Source organism: Augochlora pura, chromosome 6, assembly GCF_028453695.1.
Source record: "Augochlora pura isolate Apur16 chromosome 6, APUR_v2.2.1, whole genome shotgun sequence".
In the NCBI taxonomy this organism is placed as follows: domain Eukaryota; kingdom Metazoa; phylum Arthropoda; class Insecta; order Hymenoptera; family Halictidae; genus Augochlora; species Augochlora pura.
This window is the reverse complement of record NC_135777.1, coordinates 13,665,899-13,692,608: the sequence shown is the minus strand read 5'-3', so window position 1 is coordinate 13,692,608 and position 26,710 is coordinate 13,665,899. Positions and strand designations below refer to the sequence as shown.

General features: G+C 46.5%; 1 protein-coding gene across 2 annotated transcripts in view; it reads right to left on the bottom strand.

Moving 5' to 3' along the window:
* Vn (membrane-bound neuregulin protein vein) overlaps positions 1–26,710 on the bottom strand; it is a 336,634-nt gene that overhangs the window by 73,728 nt on the left and 236,196 nt on the right. For both annotated transcript variants that reach the window (XM_078182610.1, XM_078182609.1), the window contains exon 3: positions 22,075–22,217. In XM_078182610.1, coding sequence (XP_078038736.1) covers positions 22,075–22,217 — 143 coding nt within the window. The remainder of the gene's footprint in view (positions 1–22,074; positions 22,218–26,710) is intronic.

Sequence of the window (26,710 nt, the reverse complement as noted above, 5' to 3'; positions counted from 1 at the left end):
GCCTTTCTTTTTCGGCGCGAGACGTCGACGAGCCGTCGACGCGGAAGTAACGCGTTCCAGATTACCGTTTCTTTTTGCCGTCGACGACGCACGGTGCGCCGGTTCTCGACACACATATTCCCCGCTTGTCGTTAACAATATATCGCCGGGGCTGCCATGACCCGGAACTACACGCCGCAATCCGGCTCGCGACACGGAAACGAGTGTACGCCGAGGCGGAGAAGAGGAGCCCGCGCGCATCCGCGGCCCGATACACCGAAAACCGAGTGGAAAAACTGGGGCGCGTCGGTGGGAAGACCGGGAGGGCCGGTGGGCGGCTCGTTTCCGGAAAAACTGCCAGACGAAACAGGGACGACGGAGTCCGCGCTGTCCTTAAGCGTACAATCGCGTGCCATCCCTCTCTCCTGTTCGCTTCCGCGCCCGAGCTCGAGCCGGAGCCGGAGCCGGAGCCAGCTCGCTCTCTCGCTTATTCATCGGCAAAATGTCGTTTCTCATCGCGCCCGTTACATCGTTGAATGAATTCGCGAAAGAATTCGTGCGGCACGGCAGCCGGCCTCATTGTTCCCCGCCCCTTTGAAACCCGGTCCGCGGCACGATTTTCCTTCCGTTTCTTATTCTCCCCGCTACCGTTTTCGCTCCTCCCTTTGTCTTTGACCGTGTTTCCTATGGAGCGAAGGCTGCCACCCCCCCTCTCTCTCTCACACACTCTCTCTGTCTGTCTCTCCTTTGCTTTCTTTATTTTCGTCGCCTCTCGTACGCCAGCGATACAGCCATACGCCGACGTTCGATCGATTCTTGTTTTACTCGAGCCTCGGGCCAATCTTGAATAACACTGCTGCGAGATATGGCCAAATATTAATTGCCATTGTGCGTTGTTGGGACTCGATGCTGTTGCAAGCATCGCTACCTCGTGCTCGGATGAACATACGCAAAGCGAGCCCTTCAGACGTTTACATTTTGCGTATAGTTACGGTGATCATATGTCCTTTGGTTAACAGAACAATTCGCCGTTCCACAGCACTGTGCTTTAGATTCATTTGAATTGGATTTAATTTACAAGTTGTCCTTCATTTTATAAATCCTTTCCTTTTTTCCTTTAATTTAGAACGTATTCTGTTTTGTTCTTCATTTTAGAAATCATTACATTCTTTCCTCTATTTTAAAAATTATACTATTTCCTCTTGTATTTTGGAATTTATTTTATTTTATCATGTATATTAAAACCTCTCTTATTTTGTTGTATATTTGATAACATATTTTTTATATTTGATAACTTCTCTATTTTGTCCTTCATTTTATAACCTCTTTTATTTTGTCCTTCATTTTATAACTTCATTTATTTTGTCCTTCATTTTAGAAATTCTTTTATTTTGTCCTTCATTTTATAACTTCATTTATTTTGTCCTTCATTTTAGAAATTCTTTTATTTTGCCCTTCATTTTAAAAATTTTATTCTGTCTCCGATTTTAAAAAGTTCATTCTTGTAAAAAGACCCAAAATTACGTTACTTTTAAACACGAAAATCGTTTCAGGTTTGTCGTTTATTTTCCCAAAGGAAACATGATCGCTGAGTCTACAATACAAATGGATTTCGTAAATATCTCTGATTAATACCACCGCTGGTGATAGTATGATACAATTTGGTATTTATAAATATCGTTATACGTCGAACCAATCGTTGGCTAATACTACTGCACACCGGCATTAATTAAAATTATGCACCGTTGCGATTGCAATGGTTCATAACCGTCGAACACGCATAACCTAGTATTTCTGGCAAAAACTAAACCGTAATCTGCTCCGTTTATTATCGCCCCGCGTTTACTCGTTTTTAAATTCAACGGTATAGAAGACGAATTTGACGTTGTCCAAGAGTTTCTCAAACGAAAAAGAAACACCGGATACGCGTAGAAAATTATTTAGCAACCATTAATCCAAGTTACGAGGTCGAAACAACATTAAGCGCGCGCATTAATTAGCTCCCATTGAAATACGACTCTCTCCATTTCGCTATTGCAAATTGAACGAGAGCTCAATATTAAACAGCGTTTCCCTGACGCGCTCCGACCGGAATAAGAACAGAATCGTGCCACGGTCGAGCTCCATTTCTCTTTCTCCTTCTCGCGGTATTACGCTTTAACGCCTTCGAAGCTCGCGATTTTTCTCGCGTTACGCTTTCCTCGGCGATTCCTCGCCGCTCTAAATTCTCGGCTCGGCGAATATTTCTCGGTTGTAAAGCATCTCGGTCGCTTCGCTCTATGCCGGCTACCAATTAGCCAGCCTTTGTTTTTCAATTAATCATCCAGACTTGTCGGGTGCATCGGGGCTCGGGCGCTAGCCGGCGCCCGACGTTTCGGAAGTCTGATCATCCTGATCGAGTGGATCCAATCGCGTTCCCGTGTACAGCGGACCGCGAGCATTGAATCAACAGCTCGTTTGCTTTATTGAATTCTAACAATATTGCGTCGGGATATAGTGATGGATCGTTGAATCGGCCTGCTCCGGTACGGCCCATCGGTGCCGGGGCACAGAGGGGGCCAAGGGGGCCTAATGGCTACTCTGAAATTAATAGGGAACGCATTAGATTGTGTAACTGGCCCGTGGTATAGATGTCGACCGGAAGTGATTAAAATTGATCCGGCAATGAATCCGTGAACAGCACCTACGGCGCGAAACGGCTTTAATCGCGTTCCGCACGGCTCGCGGCTCATCGTTTCACCGGCAGAAAACCTTTCATCGTCATCGGGCCGCGTCCACCTGGCTAATGACTTTCGCTTCCGCGATTAATAATGGAGGTGTCACGCTCCCCTGCCCGCGACTCATTCGTTTCACGACCCGCGGAATAGTCTATCAGATCGCCGGACCCGAACACTTTCTCTTCTAACTTTTTCTCTTGTCGAGGAAAAGAAGAAGGAAGTTACTATAACCATACGGTGTTGTATATGCTTGACTTTCTTCATTTATAGTTTAAATACAATATCTATAAAATATCAAAGTATAAATCCTTCTTAACCAGTCAGCCATTTCTGACGAGCATACACGTCAAGAAGAAGTGGCGACGTGTTAAGACGAGTATCATATACAACTGACCGGTTAAAATTGACTGGCATAAAATTGAAATTTAGATGGATCGTTTGTAATTCTAGCCGAAAGGAGCCCGATACCGGCAACCCGAGTGTTAACAAAAGGTTGATTATCAGCCGGGGCAAGTTAATATTGCGCCTCGACGCTCCCCGCATGACCTGTTTGAGCAGCTTTTAAGCCGCTAATAATTCTCGCGCTCCGTCGGTCGGCTTATATCGTTGAAAGCGCATCGAATCGGCCGCATCTGATTCCGCTGCACCCTGCAACCTCCCCGAGGTAATTCCGAGCGACGGTGTGACGCAACGATCGCGCCATGCAAGCCGGCACGCCGGCACGGCGGTGTTCAGGATTGCGCAAGACTCGCCGTTTCCATCTTTTCGCGTGGATTCAGACGCAGCATTGCGAGACGGAGGATCGCACCCCCGGGGTCATCGCAGCCGGATTCACTCTTCTGTATCCTACCGGGTACTCAGCCGTGCGTGTCTCTTTGTAGACGGGAACCGTTCGCGATCAAAGTTCCACGGGTTTTCCCTGGTCCGTAGCCTTCGCCGTCGGCTTCTTAGAATTCCTCGCCGCTTTGTGAGCGCCGAGTATTTGGGACGAGCTAGGTGGTCGGAGGTAGATTTCTTGTTTAGATAACCGCGGGTCGTTTGCGTACTAATACGCGGACGGACGGGAGAGATTCGACGAACAGTGAATTTCCTACGGGAACGCGTAACAGTTAAGATCGATCGGGTTTGAACACACGCTGCAGACTCGCTACAGTTTAATTTTATTAGCCCTCGACTGCAATACCGTAGATCTCGCCTCGAGCGTCCTGATTTGGGAGCGCGAAGAACGTAGGTTCTGCACGTTCGCCGGATCGTTCATAGGCTCGTGGAAGTGCGCTCTTGACACGGTGCCCATGCATTCTTCGATTAGGCAAAGTTGTAGCTGTTACGTGACTTGACAAGGCTCGGTAATAACAGTGAACTTCTGTCTAATCGCAGATCTCGCACACACGCTCGTAAAGGTGGTACGAAGATATGAAGATACATGGGCGACCAGACAACTTGAGAACAATAATTGAAAAAAAGTCTTTCAACTATAACGCTATAAAATATTCCACACTTCGTGCCATTTTGCCATTCCCAAAAATCAAATAAAGAAGGTTCCACAATGAAAGATTTTTTACTTTGACACAAAAGGAATAGGAAGGTTAGCTGAATGCAGGGCGACAGAAAGTCGTTTATCCTGCGAAGTACATAAATCGTTCGTCCTTTATAAAATCCTGCCGATTCTTCGCGCGTCTGAAGAAAATATCCAAGTATTCCCGAAGCATAAAGAAAACTATTCGCGAATGTCCGTTAGCGAAATGTGTTGTAGCCTCCGGGTGAAAAAATCGCGAAGTTGGTTGAAAATACGGCATTTTAGACTAGAATACCCGCTTAAGTTCTTGGCAAGTTTGATATATTCGTTGTCTAAGTAGGTTCTCGGAGCGTAATCCGAATTCAGTGTAGCCTTGGTTCGGCCAAGTTTACTCGGGCGCTTTAGTCCCGAAGCAGCAACAGCAGCAAAAGCAGCAGCCGAAGCCGAAGCCGAAGCCGAAGCCGAGTGTAAGCTACTTTCGCCTAATTTCAGCGAAACTAGGGGTCGGTGATTCGACGCGTCTCCCGATATCGATCGCCGCGTCGTATCGCATTGGATCACGTTGAACCGTATCGCGTCGCGTAGCCGGCTGCATTCTCTGAGGCGCGCGTAGCTCGCACGGAGAGGCCGGTGCACGTCGATTACCGGTCCCGTTGTTTAGTAATGCGTTTTTTGTTCGGGACGCGAACGCCGATAATGAACGGGCGAAGTGTCGTGCGGCTCGCCGGTCATTAGTCTTCGACGCTGGCTGGGACGTGGTGTAACGGCGCCGCTGCACGTCGGCGACCGGCTTCTTGTCGATCGGCAGATCCAGATAAGCTCTGACAGTTTAATCAAACATTATGTTTTCATTGGGAGCGCCCGCGGAGTCGGCCGGCCGGCCGGCCGGTCGAGCACAGCGCACCTACGATTGCATGACCGTAATTTATCTTAAATGCCCGCTCGTGACGAGCTAACGCCCCGAGATAGCCGCACTCTCGCCATTTGTTACCATTATCCTTCGCTAGATGGACAGGAAAAGGACATCAAGCTGTCCTCTTTTTAACCGCGAGCCCTCCACTTTCAGCCAATGCAAACGCGAAACGCAACTTCGTGTTCGATTAACATTAGAGCTGCCATCAAGTTGTCTCGCGTGTTCCACCGTGTTTTTCAAACGCGATTTTTGTTTCACCGAATTAATCTCGATGGAACGTGAATATTTCAATACTCGATACCGTCGCGTTTGCGCTGGCTGCGAAGAAAAACGACAGAGAAATATATATTAACGCGTTCCCGCTTTCAAAATGTTTCTCATGTTTTTCCGCAAAATTTGAGGTGAGAATGTTTTACGGAGAAATTATTTTACAATTCATTTATCGAACGTGTTTACCTTGAGCGCCGGTATTGTGACGCGTGTTTCCGTAGGCAGCGGAACGCATATTTCCGCGCGTGTTTTCATGACGAATCGTTGATAATAAAATCACTGTCTCACGTTTTATAGGTGAATTCGATTCGTTCGGTAATTTTTCAGCGCGAACGCGAGTCCGCGGGATAGAGAAAAAGATCGGTCGCAACGAAAGAGCCGGGGAATTTGGTTGGCAAGTTAATATAATTGAAAGAAATATCCGGGGGAATTGGTTCTTTTCGGCCTCGAGTGGCCGAGTAGTTTTTTCCAGCCGGAAAAATTGAAACGGGAGACCGGGTGAGATAATTGAGAACAGCCGGGTCGACGCCTTATTCGAATCGATAACCGCGCGGCGAAGGAGGATAAAAAAATTAATTTGGTAATCGACTTTCCGCGTCGGAATCGGCGGCGCGTCGAGGACGGGCGGCTACCGCACGATTGAATCGCAGCTGGAAAATTAAGCACCGAATCACGTTCCCGGTATTCCCCGGCAATATCGGATGTTGATCAATGATACGTACGAACAATTATTTTAGTAGCGAGACGGGCGAAAATTGCATCGGGCAACGAAATAAAATTTCAATGGGCAATCGAACGAACAGCGGCGCGCGGAACGAAAGAAATTGCCGCTAATAAACGCTCACCGATATTTGCCGGGCGCATTTTTCCGCGATTATTTTGCGCGATCGTGTGCCATCGTGTGCGATCGCCCCTCTACGCTACATGGTCCGTTTCAAAGAGGGAATATATAATGCTTGGCCGTGTGTGATAGCAATCGGCTGTTCGCGTTCGCGTAAACACGGATAATTAGTTTCCTTTGAAAACGATTTCCTCGACCTGGTCAGCGCTGCGAAGTCCTGCGAAGTCCTGCGAATTTCTTTTCTTTTTCCCATTCTCTTTTTCTCTTCCTCTCCCTCCCTCTGTCTCTCTCTTCCTCTCTTTATCTTTTTATCTCTTTCTCTCTCTCTCTCTCTTCCTCTCTTTATCTCTCTCTCTTTCTCTCGTTTACCGGACGGGCGTAAATTAACAAGGCCCGCACTCGCGGAAACGCTCGAGTTTTTTCACGGCTACGTTTTCCTCAGGAAATCCGCCGCCTGTGAATGCTCGTCGACCGGCCGCAGCCTTCGTCGAAAGGCACCGGATTTTTATTCCCTCCGAATGGAGAGTTAACCGGTGTGCTTTTCATTCATGGAGCCATCGCGCCGGAATGGAACGGGAAAACCGTAATAACCGCTGAATTTCATCGTGAAAAATTGACTGTCATTGTGCGGGACCGGTCATATAATTAGTCCGGCTCTGATTACTTTTCTCCGAAACAAAATCTCTGTCGCGTTATTTGCTCGTTAATGGACTGCCACCGCTCTCCGCTCACCCGCAACTCTGCTCGCCGTTCGAACAAGTGGAACTAGTGGAACAAGTCCGCCGTTGGTCAGACGCGCGGAAGGATCCATCGTTCCCGCGTTTTAGATTGCTTCTTTTAATCGAATCTTCGCCGACATTTATTTATTCGCCGGTTGCTGTCTCTTTCGGTTTTCTCATCAACCTAAACCAACCGCATTAACGTTAATAACCGCGGCCTGGTTTTCCGATGCGAATTCTATGCTCATAAAACATTTCGAGAATTTATTTTGTCGTATGAAATATTCCAGCGACATTAAAAAGTAATTGACATTTTGAAACTTTAAATATTTAATCGGCGAATCGCTCCAGGAAAGAGCTACATTATGTATTTTCTGATATTTATAGAAAATTTAATATACCACGTTTTCCGTAAAACTCGTAATATAATCACGATATAAGCACGAGTAATATAATCAGATGATCATATTTAATTTGTTATAAATTCTCATTTTATCGAGACCTTAAATTTTGCTTATTCTTCAGAAATCGACAATCGATATTTAATTGGGAATAATCGATAATAATTTAATTCTAGTTCAGCTGTTAAATATCGTCGTAACGTCATCGACGCAACGACCATGTCCTGACACAGATTCGTCGGTTCCGCAGCAGCTCGGTTGCGGACTCGTGTCTCGCTAGATTGTATTAGACAGACCACGGCGAAGCATATAGAATTTTATATGAAGGCAGACGCGCGGCCCGTGTTTCCCAGATCGTATTCCCACCTGTGTATTCGACTGTAACTCGAGGTATTCTTACCTCAAGTCTCGCGGAGATATCGTCGAAGTCGGTTACATGGAAACGAGGAAACACTGGTAATTTTGTTGCGAGTTCCGGAAGAAGAACGGTTTCCTTAACATGTTCGTTTTATGGCCTCCGTCTTTAAGGTTACGATGCTCCGCGTTACATTCAAGAAACTAATAGAATTTCTTTCTGTTTTATTCGATGCGCCGCGCGGAGCATATGCATGCCGCGTTTAATAAAATATCGTAGTCGCGGCTACCTTCCACGTTTCTCTTCTCTGTTGACCTGGCGTGAAATAATTTACGTATTTCGTTTCTAACTTCTCGTAGAATCGTTGAATAAAATTAATAAAAATGAGATTTTCCAACGATTGCAATGTTAAAATGAGCAAGAATCAAGTTGTCTTACAGTTTCAGTGTCAAGATGAACAAAACCGAGTTCTGCTTACAGTTTTTGTGCTAAAATTAATCGGAAGGAAGTTTCCTTTATTAATTACACACTTAAATTTGATCAAATAAAATTCTCTAATGATTTCGGTATTAAAATTGACGCGAATCAAATCGTCTGATCATTGTAGCGTTAAAATGCCCTTCAAATCGATGAAAATAAAATCCTCTGATGGTTGTAACGACCAAATTGATGAAAATGGAATGCCTCGCTGGTTCCACCACTTTTTCACCGTGAATAAACATTCCCGGCAACTAGTTGCTGCATGATAGCACCGGGGCCGTTTGTTCCGTCAGATTGTCGAGCGGGACCAATGTCACGGGGTTGCTCAACGTCAGAACTCGGATGACGTTGGTCGCCGATGACAGCCGGTTTCGTCCGGAATGAGAAACCGAGCGGCTTTGGCGCCGGCTGAACCTTTTGATGCCGCGATTGGATTGCAGCTGGTCGCGTGTTTCTCCCGCGCGACGACCGGCGAAGCGGATTTCCCGTGGAATTGCGCCCGCCGGGGCCGATTCGAAGGTCGCGCGTGTCGCTTCGATTAACGTTCCCGATCCGGCCTGATCCGATCCGATCCGATTCGATTCGACGAAGAGCGGGGGAGCCGGGTAAAACGTGGTTCACCGGGTTTCACGCGCGATGTAGAATGGAATTTTTACCGAGGTCGTTAGAAACGTTGTAACGAAAGCCGACGTGTTGCCGCCGAACCGAGCTCCCTCGGAGCCGCTCGACGTATAGTCCGCGAAAGAAGCTTTTTGCCGGCGCGGCGCGGCGCGGCGTGTAAAACAGTTTCCCCGCCGTGAAAAATTCGAGCATCGTGGCCGGCCATTTCCGAGCGGCGATAAATAAGCGAACCCCGGTTGGCCCCTCGTTCTCTCCGGCCGGCCGTGAAAAACAGTAGTCCCCGTGATAATTAAACTGCTGTTTTGCGCGCGGAGCTAATTAGGGACGCGATACAAATGGAAACGAACAAAAAGCGGCGCCGCCCGCGCCTTTGAGAACCTCCGATTGTAATGCTGGATGGCTCTTTGGTTCTCCGGCGTTATTCTTCCCTTCGTTTTTCCCTGCTTTCTATCTTCGTTCCGTCGCGAGAAGAAATTTCTCCTCGCTTGACCGAGGAGCATCGCTATCGGCGCAGCTTTCCACGCGATAAACACCAACGCTGGCTATTCATCGGCTCGACTGGCATTGTAAGTTCTCCAGGACGCATGAAATTTCGCGCCACGTCCCCCGAAACAGACACAGGCACGTCGGCACGCTCGCGTTGCTTGGAATAGAGCTGAAACGCGCGCGGTTTCTGCGCCTGCATCGCATTACGCTGCGAATTGGCCGACGAGCGCGATTGAAATTCGACGGAGTACCACTTCACGGAACGAGCTCGCGATTAAGTAACAATTCCAGGCTGTTGCTCGGCTCCGCTATTGCCTGCTCTCTGTCCCTCTCTCTCTCTCTCGCTCTCTCCCTCTTTCTCTCTCTCTCTCTCGCGCGCGCGTACCCTCTCCCTTTTCATTCTCTCGTTTCTCTCTTTCTTTCACCGGTTGCTGCGACTGCATCGCGGCAAGCATGCTACCGCTACTCGCATAGACGAGAGGATAAAAGAGTGGGTACTAGATGACTCTTTCACCGCGTCATGCGTTTAACTGGCCCGCATTGTAGCGGTTTCGCGTTAGCGGAAAGTGGCGTTCTTAACCGGTGTAAGTGGATCAAACACTTATTGTTAATTAGACCCGTGATACCTGCCGGTGACTGTTGGCCACCAGCGACCAGAGAACCCTTTATCCCGCGGCACTATCCAGCCTTTGTTTGCGCGGAAGGAGAAGAGTCGAGAGCACGTTATCGAGCAGGACGATTGGAGAATGCAGGTAGTTGATTGTCTTTATTTCAAAGGGTTTGCCCCGTTATTGTTGTTCCGTCACCTTAATTGCAGTCCATTCGAATGTATACACTGCCGAGAGATAGCGTGCGCTTTACCTTCGAACGTCGTCCAAAATCTGTAGTAAAGAGATCAAGTAGAACAGGTGGGTATTGGTCGGACACGGAAATTTATTCATAAAATGTCGTCCAATTTATTTTCCCAATTTGGATGCATAATTTCCAATTGCCGAATTGGCAACGTACATAACAAAGTGTAGGCAATAAACAAACGAAAATGCGTGCTGATTTTCAAACAGGTTCTACGTAACCGTGTTTCAGGCCTGTGACGAGTTTCCGCCTCTTTTAATTAAAACATTCATGACCTACCGAAACGAATGATCGCGATAGAAACATCTTTTAATAGATTAATTAAACTGCAACGCGCCGGGGTCGCTAGCAATTAAAATATGCGGAAAAGACCCGGGCGAAGAAAGTCAAGCGTTTCGTTCCCGTGTATACGTGTGCCAGGAATAAATGAATATGTGTACTTTCCAGCGACAACGTTTCCGAGAATTGCATATGAAGCGTTACACCGGAGAAGGCAGGAAAGAGTGAAAAATTGTCTGACTGGCGAGAGAATGGCAGCAGTAAAAGCTGAGCTAGGTGGCCGAAAGTCAGAGGTCGCCGGGCAAAGAACGAACATAGAGCACCGGAGTAGTGGAGTCCTCCGTGTGCCGAGGATCGAGTTATTCACGGTTCCCTTAACAGCTTTCAAAATTATCTTTCAACTTCAACATGATGTGTTAATTGAAACAGACACCGCTGAATTCGTTGCTTAACCTCGATACAATCGGACCTGTCGTCGGTAAAACTGAAGGTACAATAAAATTTCGCGGGAAACATAGCTCTAGTCTGTCAGGGCTACCTGATAAAAATAGAAATTTACACACGTAACCGCGGTCCGCTAATAGCAGCTATTAACGCCTTCTAATTAACACATTGACCGCCGAACAGGAATCTTAAAATACGGCGCGGAGTGAAATCCGCTTAATTAACGGAACCTGTAAAGCGATATTTAGCTTTGCGACAGTGACTTCGCTCTGTCACAGTGACTTCGCCATTTTAAGAAACTGGTATGTCGAGAAAATTCGTGTCGTTCGTACAAAAATTGTTCGTGCCAAAAATAAAGTAAAGGATTTTCCAACAAGACGGATAGAACGTTTAACTGAAATAGCTCATTCCTTTATTTCGTATTACACTTCACGGCAGTAAATGCATCTTTTAACCAGTTAACTGCTTTTGACGAGTATGATCGTTATAAAAGAAAATGTATCCATTTCATCTTCCGTATAAAAATGTTGCATTTAAACAAAGTATGAAGAAAATCAAACATATAGAGTACAATTATAATCCAGCCGTATCTCACCAATAACACTAATGATGCGTGCTTTGAGATGAAATTGTACTCCTGACAACACTTTCCATTGCATTACGTCGATGTCATGACAATTGTTAGTTTTGTTCGTCGTTCACGTTGGCCATAAATCGAACGAATTGCGCGGACTGGACAAGAACTTTGATAATACAGAATAATTTCAATGCATTTAGCAAGTGTGTATCTTTCCACGATACATGCCAAGTACTATCAAATGCAAATGTCACATGACTCGAGTGAGTTCTATTTGAAGAACTGTCGGTCTTATTGGAAACCCGTCACAACCGTCGACAGATCCAGTTCATTCGAGTAGCTGTTAAATACCATCGGGAAGCACGGCTTCCGTTTTCTAATTTCGAGAGGACGAGTCCCAGGATACGGCGAGCGCTGGCTGGTAGACGGGCGGTTCGCGACGTAAACGGTCGGACGTCGATTATTACACACGGGACTCGCGGTTGTTCGTTCAAGTTTGACGGAAGTTTGTATCGTCAGGCTGGAAGGTTCGCGGCTGGTCGCGAAGGGCTCGTGTAAGCGAAGGGCCGCGTTGGGATGTGTGCTTTTCTCGGTACGAGAGAAGCGACAGAGTTTCCGCGTTGCCGTGAACGTCCTCGACGAGAGAGACAAGCTCGCCTAACCCCGGCAGCCGGGCGTCACACAGTAGACTCCGGTTTACCTGAGCGCATAACATTATTCCTCTGTTTCGCAACGGAGCTTCGTGGCCGGGAAGGGTCGACCGCTAACCAACCCCGTGTTTAATTTATCTAAGTATGCGAAGTTCGGCCGCGGTATCGAGAATATTTCGAGGGAGAGCGTCGAGGACGAACGGGCGGCGGACGACGGGTGGCGAACGGGCCAGCGAAACGGGAGCGAACTTTATGGAGGGCCATTCGCGCGACGACTGCCGAGCCGGGAACATCGAGAGACTCGTCGTTTCGCGAGACCGTTTACGAATACGGAACTCCAATTTTCGTAACATGCTTTTCCACGTCGCGTACCATTGATTTATCGTCTCCAGTTGTCCCCATCCGTTTTCCATAATCCTCTCCGGAGGGACCCGACCGATATCGTCCCAGCCAAAAGCTCGATCCTGCGGCATCCGCTCCGTTTCGTTTCACCGCTGTCGAGTAGCCCGCGATCTCGAAATCTTAACCGTTCGAACACTTGGCCGGCAATATAATCTGAAAATTCATGGCGCTCGAAGCATCCGAGTGAAGCGGTGCGATCGTGGCCGTTGATTGAATCGCTAGTTTATCGGTGGAAACTGTTCAAAGGGCTCGGAGTAACTCCGCACGCGATTCGAGCTGCGACTGCGACCGGCCCCGGCAGCAATGTAATTATTGCGACCGCGAGTTTGTCGATCTGATTAAGGGCGATGTGTAGATCCGTGATAATTAATTGTGGTTTTATTTTGCTGTAACATTCTCTACAAATTGGCGGTTCTATAATTGGGCAACAGAGATTACAACAGCACGACCTTATGAACCGGATCAATTCATCCACTCCTGCGTGTAACAATAAAAATAGAAGGGCGTTAGCTATGGAACAATGCTGCCAGTAGACATGCTCTATTCGATAGATGTTTCAAAAAGCGCCGATTGATGCCGGTAAACAAAAATGTATCGTTTTAGGAGTAAAAACTATCACTGATCTGACAGTTGAACTTTTTGTATTTTTCGAGTTGATTGGAATGGTAGTTTTTAGAACAATTCTATTGCCGTTTTATTCATGTTACACTGATTGATTTGTTCATTGCACTTTATTAATTTTCATATCTTATACCGTTCTGCATATTAAGAAGTTGATTCAATCTATTCATTCGTAAAAGAAAATACCCTTTGATTTATAATACAACTTCTGGATTACAACATTTACAACTGAATTGGTAAGTTTTTCATTAACAATATTTGTGAAATTTTTGAAATTAATAAGAAATTCATGAAATTCTTGTTCGATGATCGAATGCGGCTCAGAGGCGATACGCGGCCGTCTCTCCTACTAGAGAGACGGCTGGCTCGCATGCGCAGCAGCACGAAAAATCGTCCGTGCGCAGCCAACTTTATTCGTTAATAACTCGTTAACAAAGCCGCGGATTGCATTTCGGCAAAGGAAAAGGTTATTTGAAATGACCTCAGGGACCCCCCATTTCCCGGAGTATGTATAATTTAGAAACACCCTGTATATCCTGACCGATTTACGGACAAATATAATACCTATCATAAGACGCATATGTTCGATAAGGTAGCGACAGAGCTGACATACGATTTTCCGGAATTTTCGTAGCTACGGTGATCAACGCACAAAAGACAGCGACGGAGGATCATCCGGTTCTCTTTTCGAACAATTGGCTCAGCCTGGCAGCCGTGTGCAACTCGTCGCCGAGTCTAGCAAGTAGTATGGTCGACGTATACTCAGACAGAGTGCGCCGTTCCACTCCACCGAGGCCGGTGGTTGTTTATCCAGCTTGTCGTCACGAGACGCCGCGACGCCGCCCCCGGTGCCCGCGCGGAATCGCGCGACAGTCACGGAGTTTCCACTGGGGTGCGTCTTCTTCTCCGCGAGACAATGCGACCAACCACCCCCGCGGAGAGTTTATTCGTTACCGGGCTCGCGGAATGTTTTACGGGACGCTCGTCGGTTATCGCGCTGTGTTCCGCACCCGTCAGCGAATATTCCCCTCCGACACGCGATTTCTTTCGCGACATTCTGCGGAAACTTCCGGCGTGAATCGTGTCTCGCGCCCCCCTCGTTCCTACCACTGCCTTCTTATCTTCCGCAAACTTCGAAAAAATGACGCCCTGTTGGACTCGAAAGCGTCGCTGTACATTATTGTACCCGTTGCCTTTCATCGTAGTTTCTCGACGACAGGGACAACCTTAATGAACTTTTATTTGTTTCGCAGGTTCCGGTACATCTAGCCTGGTTCAGGACGGACGACACCGTTTCCTCGAACCGAAATGACTGCGAGTCACGAATTTTTCAAACGGATCACGTCAAGCTGGAATAATTGATCCGTTGAAAGGAGAAACGATGTAAGCCAAGAAAATTAATTTGTATATAATGAGCGCCGATGCAAAACTTCCCTATACAGCAGTGACATCAAAAATTGTTGCAGTCCCTTCAAGTAAACCGCTTCCAACTATTAACTTGGTATAATAGAAAATAGTCAAATAAAGTATTACACTGAATACGATTTGATCGTATTAAATCAATTAGACTATGAAATAAAGATGACTTCAGAAATTTCCGTTCAACTTAAGTCAATGCGAAACACCTGCAACGCGGGCAAAGATCCGCAGTCAAGCAATAATGTACAGGGTGTTCCTGCAACCGAGGTAGAATTAGGACAAGCGCGATTACTTGCAATCGGACTGCGGAAGTTTATGCAAATTCACCGTTTCGTAGACGAGCAGGGAGCCCCTGGAATTAAATAAAAGTCTATTTTCCTCGTGAATAATTTGAGGGTGTCCAAAACAGAATGATACAACTCGTAGCTGCTTGCTCGCAATGAATGCATAAAGTTGCGCGACCAACTTACAAATATCGCGACATTATATCGAGCAAAGATATCCGTAACAGAGTCGCCGTAGGGAAACTGTGCGAGGTTCGAGCGCGGAGCTTAATTGTCGTTCCCCCGACGTTTTTATCGCGCAATAATCGAACTCGAACAATACTGCGTAAGAATGAGCGGGCGCAGTTTGAGAGCCTGACCGAAGGGTTGCGCGAAAGTCGGCGCCGCGTACTCGGAGTTAAGCTCTTTCGTTTATCAGGACCCTTTAGGCAATCGTATCCGGGAAAGTTCGCGAGGCGGCTGTCGTAAACCGGGTCGTAAGAAAATCCTAGCGTATCCGGGAACAATGTTGCTCTTTCTGAAAACCTTCAAAAAGACTCGTAGAGATATAAAAAAAGAAGGGTAGGAGAAACGGGGAAAAAGGAAAATGCGAGGAGAAAGAAGAAGCAGAAGAAGGAGACGAAGAAAAAAGTCTTAGAGAGATCGTAAGTCAGGGGGCGGGAGTTCACGACGGAACGATCTCCGGTTCCGGTAATCCGACGCGAACCGTACACTCGACTGGCTCGCTTTTAATTAATTCCGTAAGAATGGCGGAAGGAGCACTGCATCCACGATACCAGCCACCCCCAGCCAGCCCCATACAGCCCTGTTCCACCCTCCGGCCGCCGCCGCCGCCGCTCCGTCAAGAAACAATGCTCCGAAAGACAACACGCCGAGCAGAGAGAGCATATCGCTCTCGGCGTTAGCATCCGCGAGACTCAACGACGCAGCGAAGTAGGGCTTACCTTCCGCTCGTAATAGCTGCTATTTCGTCATTCCTCCGTCGGCCCTTCGCCCCCGCCTCTCCTAATTGTCTCTGTTTCGCGTCTCTTCACCTTCGAGAGCGTTAAACGGGGGAGTCGAGTGTTCCTTTGCTTTTCCTCTTCGTCTTCCTTCCTTCCTTCCTTCCTTCCTTCCTTCCTCTCTCCTCTCCCTCTCTCGAGCTCTCTGTTCTTCTCTTCATCTACTCGCCTCTACCGTCGTTATCCGACCGATCGGTGCTTAATCGACATCGTCGACTGCTAATCACGACCCTTGTCGTTCAGTCGTTAACTCGATCGCAAGACCGACGCGTCGCGCTGCATCAGAAAAACTTCGACGAGTCGTCGCCGGCTTCTCGACGTGTTTGTTTTCGAGCGGAACCGACGCTGAAAAGACTGTGAAAGCATGGCCACCGCGATTCTCCGGATCGCGGAACGGCCCTTTGTCCGAGGCTGAAAGCCGACTCTCCCCTCGCTGATACCTCGGAGTCGGACCTCGGTTTTCGCAATTTCCACGTGCTTTCTGTTTACGCGTGCACTCCCACGCGACGGCACAAACGAACCGTCCCACGACCTCCGAGCCGGCGCAGGTGTTTGACCGCTCGAGGATTTCTTCCGCGGAACTTAAGCACGAAACCTCGCCACGCTCGGTGACATCAGAGGAACGGCGCCGCGAAGGGAGAACAGAAATGATAGCCTCACTTTTCCATCGTGTGCCAAACGCGCGAGCTATTTATTTCGTGACACTTGTCCGAGAACATAGACCATCTTTGACAGAGCCAGTTTTCTATTTGCCATGGTTTTACCAGAATTTTATTGCACGTTGCAAAACCTTACGTATACGTTATTATTTAGCTCAATTAGCTGTTTTCGGAAAGTATTCGATAACATTTCTTTTTAAATTACACTTCCAATGGAAAGTAAAACATACTCGTGAGCTTCAAGATATTTTGAAAGTTAGTAGGCCAAGGCCAAACGAATAAGTAGAAAATATAAATTATTATCATGAAAGATAAATGTCCGAGTTAAGTTGTATATTCTCTCGTTATTTGGAACACACATTAGGTACACACTTCTCAAAGAAGTCGCAATAGCTAATTGGTTAAATCTCGACCACATTTTTGTTCGCCATGGAAGCGACTACGTCTATCGATCAAGCTCGTTATCTTTGAGTTCTTTGGAATGTTTTTTTTAGACTTCCTTGATCTTAACGGAAGCGCAACAATTGAAACATGTTCATTATCCAGTAATCAAGATAGATTAGTCTGACAACTGTCTAGCGCATCGATTAGATGCGCTATCGTGGGAGCCGTCTTGAACGGCGCTTCCGAAGTTCATTGCACGTAGCTCCTGGGCCAGCTACCATAATTCCATTGATCTCAGCCGGTGGCAGAACACGGGTCTGTGAGTCGGCTCCTTCGCGGGTTAAACGACGCGGAACGCGCGTTATTGTATCAAGTTACACCTCCGCGGCAGTAAAGCGCGTGCCGTTGCAGTCGCAACGGCAATTGTTAGAACATAGTGCGGCGGGTAGAGCAGTGACGGTAGTGGGGCGCGCGAGCAGCATTCGAGCCATAGTAAAAGTTTGTGGTAAATGTTATTGTAGTCTAGCGAGAGGCGGTACGCTCTTTCGTGGAACTCTAGGCTTATAAACGTTACCACAATCTGTTACCACGATCGAGCGCTAACCGTGGCAGCGGCCAAAGTCATGGTCGCATCTAGACGCGGCCCAAGGACTCCGCTCTCCGGCCAATAAAAGCCTGCTGTGGGAGACTGCTGGCAGACGAGTCGGTTTATTCGTTAGATTTCCCGAACACGTAATCGATCCGCGTGTTGCATCTCGTTACCGACGCGATAGAACTTTCTCGACAAAGGGCATAGCCGATTAAGATGGTCAAAACTGCCCTTAGGGGTTTTTCAATGAGTCGTACACCGATCGATAGCTGACCAATAAAAACTCATCTATGCAAAATTTTAACCCTGTAACTTGTCTGTTATTTAATCTGAAAAAGTTCTATAACATGCGGCTTAATGTCCAAAATAAGCCATATTTTTTTCAAAATTTTAGAAAGCCGCTAAAGGTGGAAAAATGACGGAAAGCCGCGAAATCTAATTTATCCTGTAACTACCCTCACGGACAAATTACAGGGTTAAAATTTTGCACAAATGAGTTTTTATTGGTCAGCTATCGAACGGTGTATGACTCATTGAAATACCTCTAAGAGCAGTTTTGACCATCTTAATCGGCTATGCCCTTTCGGAATTAGGTGTCTACATATTTAATGGCCGCATATTAAGCAACAGTCACGAACATTTTATTGGTAGTTGGCTTCGTTTGTGCATTATCGGCTGATCAATTATTCTTGGTACTTTATTATTCAGCGGTGTTGAATCGTGTTAAATCTTAATTAGCATATTGACGTCACGCTTGCTCCCAATGTTATACATGTATTTTAATTTCATTTCGACGCGACACATATATTGTTTTGAAGTTGCTGAAGTTCCACAGGATAATTTCATAGGAAAGTCAATCTATGCATAGATTATAATAAAAATAGCGAGAGGTTTGAATAAATACAACCCTGTCCTTCGTTCAGGTCTCGCTGGTACTAAAGCATTCATGCGACGTTAATGTAAATTGACAGCGTTTATTGCAAATCCAGTAAACTCAATATAACTGCAATTTTGTGAAAATTATTACACCACTTAAAGGTTGAATTAATAAACACGGGCAAATGTTGGATTATATTTTATAGTTTCATACTTTAGAGCCACGGCGTTGATGTTTAATTAACGATAGGTTTATAGAAAACAGCTTCTATTAGTGACGAATCAATTTCTTTTCTTTTAACGATTATTCCGATTGGAATGATACAAAGATCGTAAATATTTCAGTAACAATCCTTACAAATAAGAATAAATGTCTCATTGTTACTTTTACAAACGAGTACGGAGCAGCCATTTTTAGCACTCTGTTGATCTATCGTAGATATGCATGGACCGCGAGCTTTGATACATGTCTTTGTCTCGAAGCAACGAGGAATTATTGACTCGCACACACGATATCTTGGAAGAAAAGTAATCTTGAAAATCTTCAAGAGAATTAACAAAGTTCGAATGCGGGTGCTCGTGACTTTTGAGACCGACGAGTTGTTTGCGGCCGATCAGAGAGGTACAGACGATCGACGGTCAGATCGCGCCGGAAAGCGAAGAACGGTGGGGGTTGGTTTCGGCGGGCTGGATCGCGCCGGTCCATCGTTCCGGGATTTACGAGCCGCTCGAATACACGCGTGTGTACCAAAACGGATAGCTGACCCACCATCAGCAGTTCAGAGCTATATGAAACCCTGACGTGGCTGGCAGGGTTGTAATTGTCGCCCTTTGTCCGTCACACGAGCCCGTGGCCCAACGGTGGCGGCGAACCGCAAGCTTTCCAGGCCGTGCCGGAACCGCCGAACTATGCCGGCATTATCGCATCAGCTGCTTAATCCCTGGTTTATCGTCCGCGATTACAGGCCCATAAATCGGGGCCACCGTATCGTTTCCGTCCGCGTAAACATCGTTATTCTTCCCGGCCTTCGAGACGGCCCCGCTGACAATTTCTTTCCTCGCGGCTTTGTTTCCTCCCTGGCGCGGCGCGACGCGCCCCGACGCCGCTCGACGCCGCTCGACGCGACCGCTTTCGAGTATTCCGCCGTTTAAGCGGTTCTTTGTGGCCGAGGGCTCGAGTGTCGGTGCCGTTGAAGAGCGGTTTCCTGCTGCGCTCGGTATTTTCGAGCGAATCGAGAGGAATTTCCTCTTGCTCGGCCAACGCCGGCAATTCCTTCGAACCCCGGCTATCTCGTATCGCGGTCGAAATTGCACCGGCGGTGAGTTACGTGTTCGTAACAGGTTACGAAGAACGAGTTTCGCCGAGGCCAAACGGGGAAACTCTCCCTTCCTTCCTCTCTCTCTCTCTCTCTCTCTCTCTCTCTCTCTCTCTCCCTCTCTCTCTTTTCTCCCACTCCTTTTCGCCTGCCCTTTTTCCCTTCGTTTAACTGTTTCCCTTCGGTGCACTTCTCGACCGGCATAAATACACCCAGGCGAAAAGCGTCTACCAAATGTTGCAGGTATTATGAAAACCCATAAACTAGACTTCGCCCGGCGGACGTTTCTACGGGGCCTCATTCCTCCGTGGACCGATCGATAAGTCACGTTACAAAGACAATTCTCACCGTTGGATATGTAGCGAGCATCTTTGCTTTGAGACGCCTTACCTCGAGACAGTTTACGTAGACCTGGCCCTTTGACGCCGGTGTCGTCGTCAGGTGTCAACCGTGCTCACGTGTCTCCGAAACGCGCTTGTCAAAGGGCCAAGGCGAGATCTCTGATATTCGAAGCGCAACTGCTCGGCGAAATGACGAGTTTTGCGTCATTGAAGTTTTATTAAATACGAGCTTCCGAATCAGTTCATTTCTACTGGATTGCGATCAATCCTTTGCACTCGTGTGGCGACTGTAAGGCGCTATTAACTCTTCGCACTCGGAGTAATTTCAATTGTAAATCTGAAATCGTTTTTTTGGTTTATATTTCCATTTTTTAATAACTAAGTGCATTCGGTTCACATGAAATTGAGTTACGAGACGCATAACAATTAGAATTTTAACAATTTTTTAAATATTATATAAGCTATGGCGATATCTATGAAAATAATTTTGGAATTCGGTGCGACAATTTCAATGGCGCCGTAGAGTCGCCACTCGAGTGCAAAGGGTTAAAGTAGTTTAACTTTTCTTACAATTAATCACTCATTTTCAGTATTAATTTTGTTTCTTAAAATTCCGTGTGACTTTATCTGAAATATGTAAATGCTTAATTACGGAAAGCAGCTTTCTTTTTTCTTGTCCTTTTAAAAGTAACTGTACATCATCAAATACCTTTATATTTACGAAAAGGCGAATCTATTTATTTTGGATTTCGAGTTCAAATATCTCCGACCGCGAAACTGTTAAGAATCAGCAGATGAAATAATACGGGATCCTAAATTCTTGTTTACGATCGCAGAAAATCCCCTTCTGCTTACCGGCGATATTTATTCGCGCGGCGGGCGAAATCGGTATCGCTCAAGCAACTCCGCGGTGTAGAAAAAACAGTGCGAGCAAAAAGAACGGAGAACCGGAGAACAACGCCGGTGGCCCAGTTATCGCAACTGCCTGAACGGAAACTGCGAAGTAGCGTTCCGCGAGGTGTGAAGTTATTTTTTTCACGCACCCGGGATCGACAATTTCGCGACGGGCGACGGCTTCACGCACGATCGACGTTATGACAACACCAGGCGAGTAACTCGAACGTGCTCGTGTATATCGACCCCTTTGCTCCGCACCAAGCCGATTCCATCCGCAGGTGTTCGCCGGTCGGGCGGTCGGTCGGTCGGTCGGTCGGTCGTTCGATCGATCGATTGCCGGAAATCCAGTCGGCCGGCCGGAACAAAACGCGTCCGACGCTCTTTTTGTTTCGAAACCGCCCCCGCCGTTCTCTGTGTCGTCGATCGACGGCCACCGGTAACGAAGCTGCCGGGGCCGGACCCGCCGAATCCCAGAATTCCGGCGTCCTCTTTGAAACCGAAATACCGATACGCCCCGGCGCACCCCCGAACTATTTTTCGAACGTTTTCGCGCTACACTGTGTTACCATAGAAATTATTCGTTTGCCGCACGGATTACAACGTCTTGCACCGTTTTCCATAGCGTCGATCGTGCCCGAACGGTTCCTACGATTTCGCTCAAAGCACGATATTCTCAAACAGTAGAATGTCCATTCAGTATATATTAGGTTGGTGCATATGAAATGCATATAATGCATATATTAAAACAAAGTATTTTCATTATCCTATAGTATCATTTAACGAGAATACAAGTTATTTGATTAACCCCTTCCACTATAGTAACGAGTCAGACTCGTGGCGAAGATTTTATGCAATGTCTACTAAATATCAATATTATTAATTTCTTCTACATCAAAGTATAGAAACGAAGGCGAATAAAGGCAATACAGTAAATAAAAATTGTCAACACTTATTCGTACTTAACAATTTTCCTCATAGGACCGGACAATTTTTATTAATTAATTATTTATTAATTTTTATTTATGTATTAAGTACGAATAAGTGTTAATCGTCGCAGCACGAAAGGATCGATAGTGCGAAGGGTTAAGCTTTAAAGCACTAATCGCATTTTAACGAATGTACAACGTATGACTATATTAGTCTTTACACATCAACGCAGATATATTTGGGATGAAGATGACTTACTGGTCTCCGGAATTCTCGTATCGTGAGCGACTAGAAGCTGGGCCGCGAGGGAGGCCCTGTGTCCGGAAGTACTCTCGGCCACGCACTCGTATGTACCACTGTCCTCTGTCTTCGCGGAGGATATCACCACTTTCGATCTCCGTCTGCAAACAGATGATACATGTTAAGACGCGTTATTCAATCGCACCCGTCTCATCTTTTCGTTTGGGTTTAGGCTACGGTCAATTTGATTGTTGCCATTTTTGAGAATCGGTTTTTAATGTTTATCTAATGACTTCGTTATTTTACGACACTGGTGCGGATCAATAGTACCAGGTGACATACCTGGGAAGGCTAGCGTGGCGGTACCGTCCTTAACACTTTATCGACCGGTCATCCGGTCGTAAAAATGTTCGTTTCTGTTTTGATTTTATTTATCTCATTAATCGCGAAAGGTATTCAATATTTAAAGATTTATATGACAATATTGAAGCTTGTAGTAAAATTTAACACATTTATCTTAATAATAGATAAGAAATTAAGGGTTACTGTGATAATCGATTCACAGGCTACCGATCGAGGGGAAAAGCCGATTTATAAGCTACCGGTCGATAAAGTGTTAATGGCAATCGACGTGACCTAAACCCATATAAGGCATCAAGGGGGCTCGGCAGTTTTATTTCCCGCAGTTTCTAAGGGATACAGCGGTCATTGTCAACGACGTCACGACTTTTTGGCGTTAGGCTTCCGAACCACCCCCCATCGGACCACTTGATGAGTTTGTCTAATTGGTCGATCCAGTGCCCCTCTATTTTTGTAAAATCCTTGTGGAGGGGCTTTCACCACCACGTCTTAGCAGAGCGACTAAGCCCAAATCAGAATTTCGTCAACCGTCGATCACACACCTCGTTGTTTTATTATATATGTATCATATTTGGTGATCAACTGTCTCACGTCCTACACATCTACGACTTTAAATATCTTCGTTGAATATTGGATTCGTAAATATTACCTACGCACCTGTACGTAACCTAACAATACACTTGCGTTAAAATCGCTAGCGAACAAACACACACCGCGACGCGACGGTTTTAGTTCATGGAAGAAGTCCGCTCGCAGATCGCGTGTCCTACAACGGATTAGCTCGTTCATTATCTTTTCCGCGAAGTACACGGATACCCAGGGACAGTCCCCGTCCCGCGTTCCATCGTCTGCTCCCCGGAGATGATTCCGCAAAGTTCGGAGCAAACAGGAAGTTTTGCCGCACTCGCTCAAGAGAAGAGAGAGAGAGAGAGATAGAGATAGAGGGAGATCCCGAATACTCATACCATCGTCCTCGAGCCACCGCGAGCGGTTTTAGAGCAGCCTGAAATTTCTGGACTTCCATCCGAGGGAAACTCGTTTTTCCGTATGAAGAAGCCGAAACTTCCTGCCAGCAGCCTCCGGACGAACTTGGCTCCGAGACGCGCTGGCAAATTTAATAACTTTTCGAACGTCGCGGATTACTCGCGGCCGGAATTCGGATCTAGCGCAAGTATCGACGCCGATCGCAGCGATCCGAACCATGCCGTGCCTTCCAGCCTGCCGCAGGCTCATTCTGCGCCCTGTTTGTAGAGAATGTCACGCGTCGGTCGGCGAATCGTCTGCAGAAAATGCCTGCCAGCTCCGCGATATTCTAGTTGATTGTAGCGGGACCGCGGTGTAATTTATTTCGATTTAATCGGACCTTTCTTTCGATCAGCCTCACGAGAATGTAAATTAAAATCTGAGAAGGTCAACTAAATTTCGATAATTCGCTAGGTGAGCCAGAGTTTGACTAGAATTGCTTCTTTAATGGGATGTTTGGAAGAAGGTACATGAATAATGAAGTTGATATTTTAATGAAATGACCGCGTGCTTGATTCTACTTTAATCGATTTCAATGAAAGTTTCGACATGCATGTAACTACTGATTTTTGTGAGTTTCTTATATTTCTTGTCATTTCAAGTAATAGCAAAATTGAAGCAAAGTATTATAGACATTGTTTAATAACCTAATAGAATAGATTCAAGTCGTTTAATCGAGTTTTAAAGAATTTATACCGATGTAATCTGTACTCTTGTCACTAATACTTAAATATTCCAGTAAATGTAAGTACACGGTGAATATACATTTCCTTTTTCTTCTAAAAGAATTTTATAATAACGACAATGGGGTTAACAGAACAGAACAGAGTTCAGTAATTGGAGAATCTTTACACGGCGAATCAAGATTATATACGTCTAACGTTTTCGTTTTTAACACAGAAAGTATTCAAGTTATTCCATTATAGCGTGTTCTCTTAACATTCCAGCTGTTTCTGATCAAGGGTTTGCCAGTTGACGTCAACGGCAGTTAAAAGATAACATTGATGATATACTTTTAATCGTAAATCTGAAATCCATCAAGCGAACGGTTCTCATAAATCAGGCGTCAAGCTACGGACGACTGATTTATGCGGACAAAATGGGGCCATCTCGTTCGCAATAAATAAATAATACACCGATTCGATCGACGCACGAGGAAAAACAAGTGTCCGACCAGCTGTGCCCGTTCGTTAATTCGACCGTGCTCCGCTGAATGATATCCTCATGAAAAGCAGAAAATGGTAAAGACCCCGGCAACTTCTACGATGGATCATCGGCGAAGGGTTAAGCAGGCGGAAGTGAGTGAAAGATGGAAGCGAAAATGGAGGGGAATTCGCATCGAATTTCCCAAGAAACTTTATCGTAACGGGAAAGCCAGTTACCTGCACTGTCCAACAGTTTAAAAGCAGAAGTCGTGCTCTCGGATTCCTCGACATCGACGACCGGTTCAAGTATTTCCTCTGCAGAGTAAAAGTGAGAGACGGACAGGGCTAGAGTTTTAACGGCGAGAGAAAAAGAGAAAGAGAGAGAGAGAGAGAGAGAGGGAGAATCGGAAGCGAGACGGTCGAGTGTTACGATTAAAAGCCAGTCAGCTTTTATTGTACGTCAACGTCGGCCGATAAAAGAAAAGGAACGCGAGGCTCATTTAGGATCATCTGGATCAGAGGTCGAGTGCGTCTTCGCTGCGTCCCTTCCCGCCGGGAATAATGGAATGCTGCTCTCGTTATCGAGCCGGAGAGGAGAGAGGGTCGGGTTCGATCTGTGGGAAGTGGCGGGTAAACATCGTCGTCAAAGAGCCCCCGTAAAATCGCGCTTTGAACGGGATTCGTTCCGCAGTGTTGCGCGTTGCTCGCGAACCCTCGCTTTTCGATTAAAAAGCGGCGTCAACCGGAGTCAGACGCTGACACTTGTTATTTGCGACGGAAATTTAGAAGGCCTGCAATTGCCCGGAAAATTACTCTGTTGCAATTGCTAAAGTTACAAGGACACTTCCGCGGAATACTCTCCAATGAATTCAGTCGACCGTTCACAGTGAAATACTCTAACGCGTGACACGACGACTGATCAGAGAATAATGAAACAAGAATAGTAATACATAAACTTAATGTTTATACAAATTTAAAAACTTGTGTACCGGTTGTAACATAGAGGAACTGCTCAACAATTTATTCCAGTCTTGAATCATTTTAATAAGTTATAAATGGCATAATTTAATAAGTCGTGAATAGCATAATCGTGTCGTTTAGATTTCCCAATAATGTCGCCGTATGTATAAAATCCGTAGTCCAATAATATTCAACCACGCGAAAAAGAACTTTTCGTCTCTGGTAGCTACAGCCACGGTCTCGCGATTTTCTCTGGCGAGTGGAATTACGGGACACACCCCGAATAAACGAAGTTTCGCCGTGTTTTAATTAAAGTCACTTAAAATTTCGAGAGACCGAATTCTGTTAATTTTGACAAGACGCGGAGCGGTCGCTTTTAGCGTCCGGCGTTCCATTGTTTTTCTAGCGGTTTAGCGCGGACCGTGACAGAGCTGTATCCAGTTTCCAGTGGTCCCGGCTGGTCGATGCTCCGCTATTATTACTCGATTCGACGGGTCCGCGTGTCGAGAGGAAGTTTCGAGTCGGACCTCGGAGAAATTCGATATCGCGGATAGATTTTCGACATCGCGTCGGACGTCTCTCGCCGTTTCCCGAGCATCGCGAGGTCGAGGAAAACAGCATCGCGCCGAACCCGTTGATGCGCGGAACCCGTGTAAAAATAAAGCTCGTACGGTACGGGGTGCGTTCCCTTTGATTGGTCGGCGGGCTCCAATTATCGACGGTGAAATTTCACGGACGCCGCGTTCTTCTTTCTACAATATTATATTAACGAGCGTTATTTGACAAGTTCTCAGCTAATTGCGAACCGGGAGCGGGGGCCCGGCTCCCTCGTTCATTGGAACAGGAGACGGTTTGAACGTCGATACGCCGCGCTCGCGCGATTTCGAAAACGGACGCGCCAGATAAAACGGATGCCGCCTCTTTCGGGTAATTCTAGGCACGTCGGCGCGATGATTAACGCAACACCCGAACGCAATTTCCGTGTCCGCCGCTGCGTGAATGCCAGAATAATCCCTTAATCGGACTAAAATCGATGTTTTCCCTGGCGCCCGGCCAGTTATTAATTTTGCCACGTGGTCGCCCTCCGAGAGAGCTCGACGCCTCGCGCGATACGCTCCGACGCGGCGCGAAGAAACACTCTCTCTCTCTCTCTCTCTCTCTCTCTC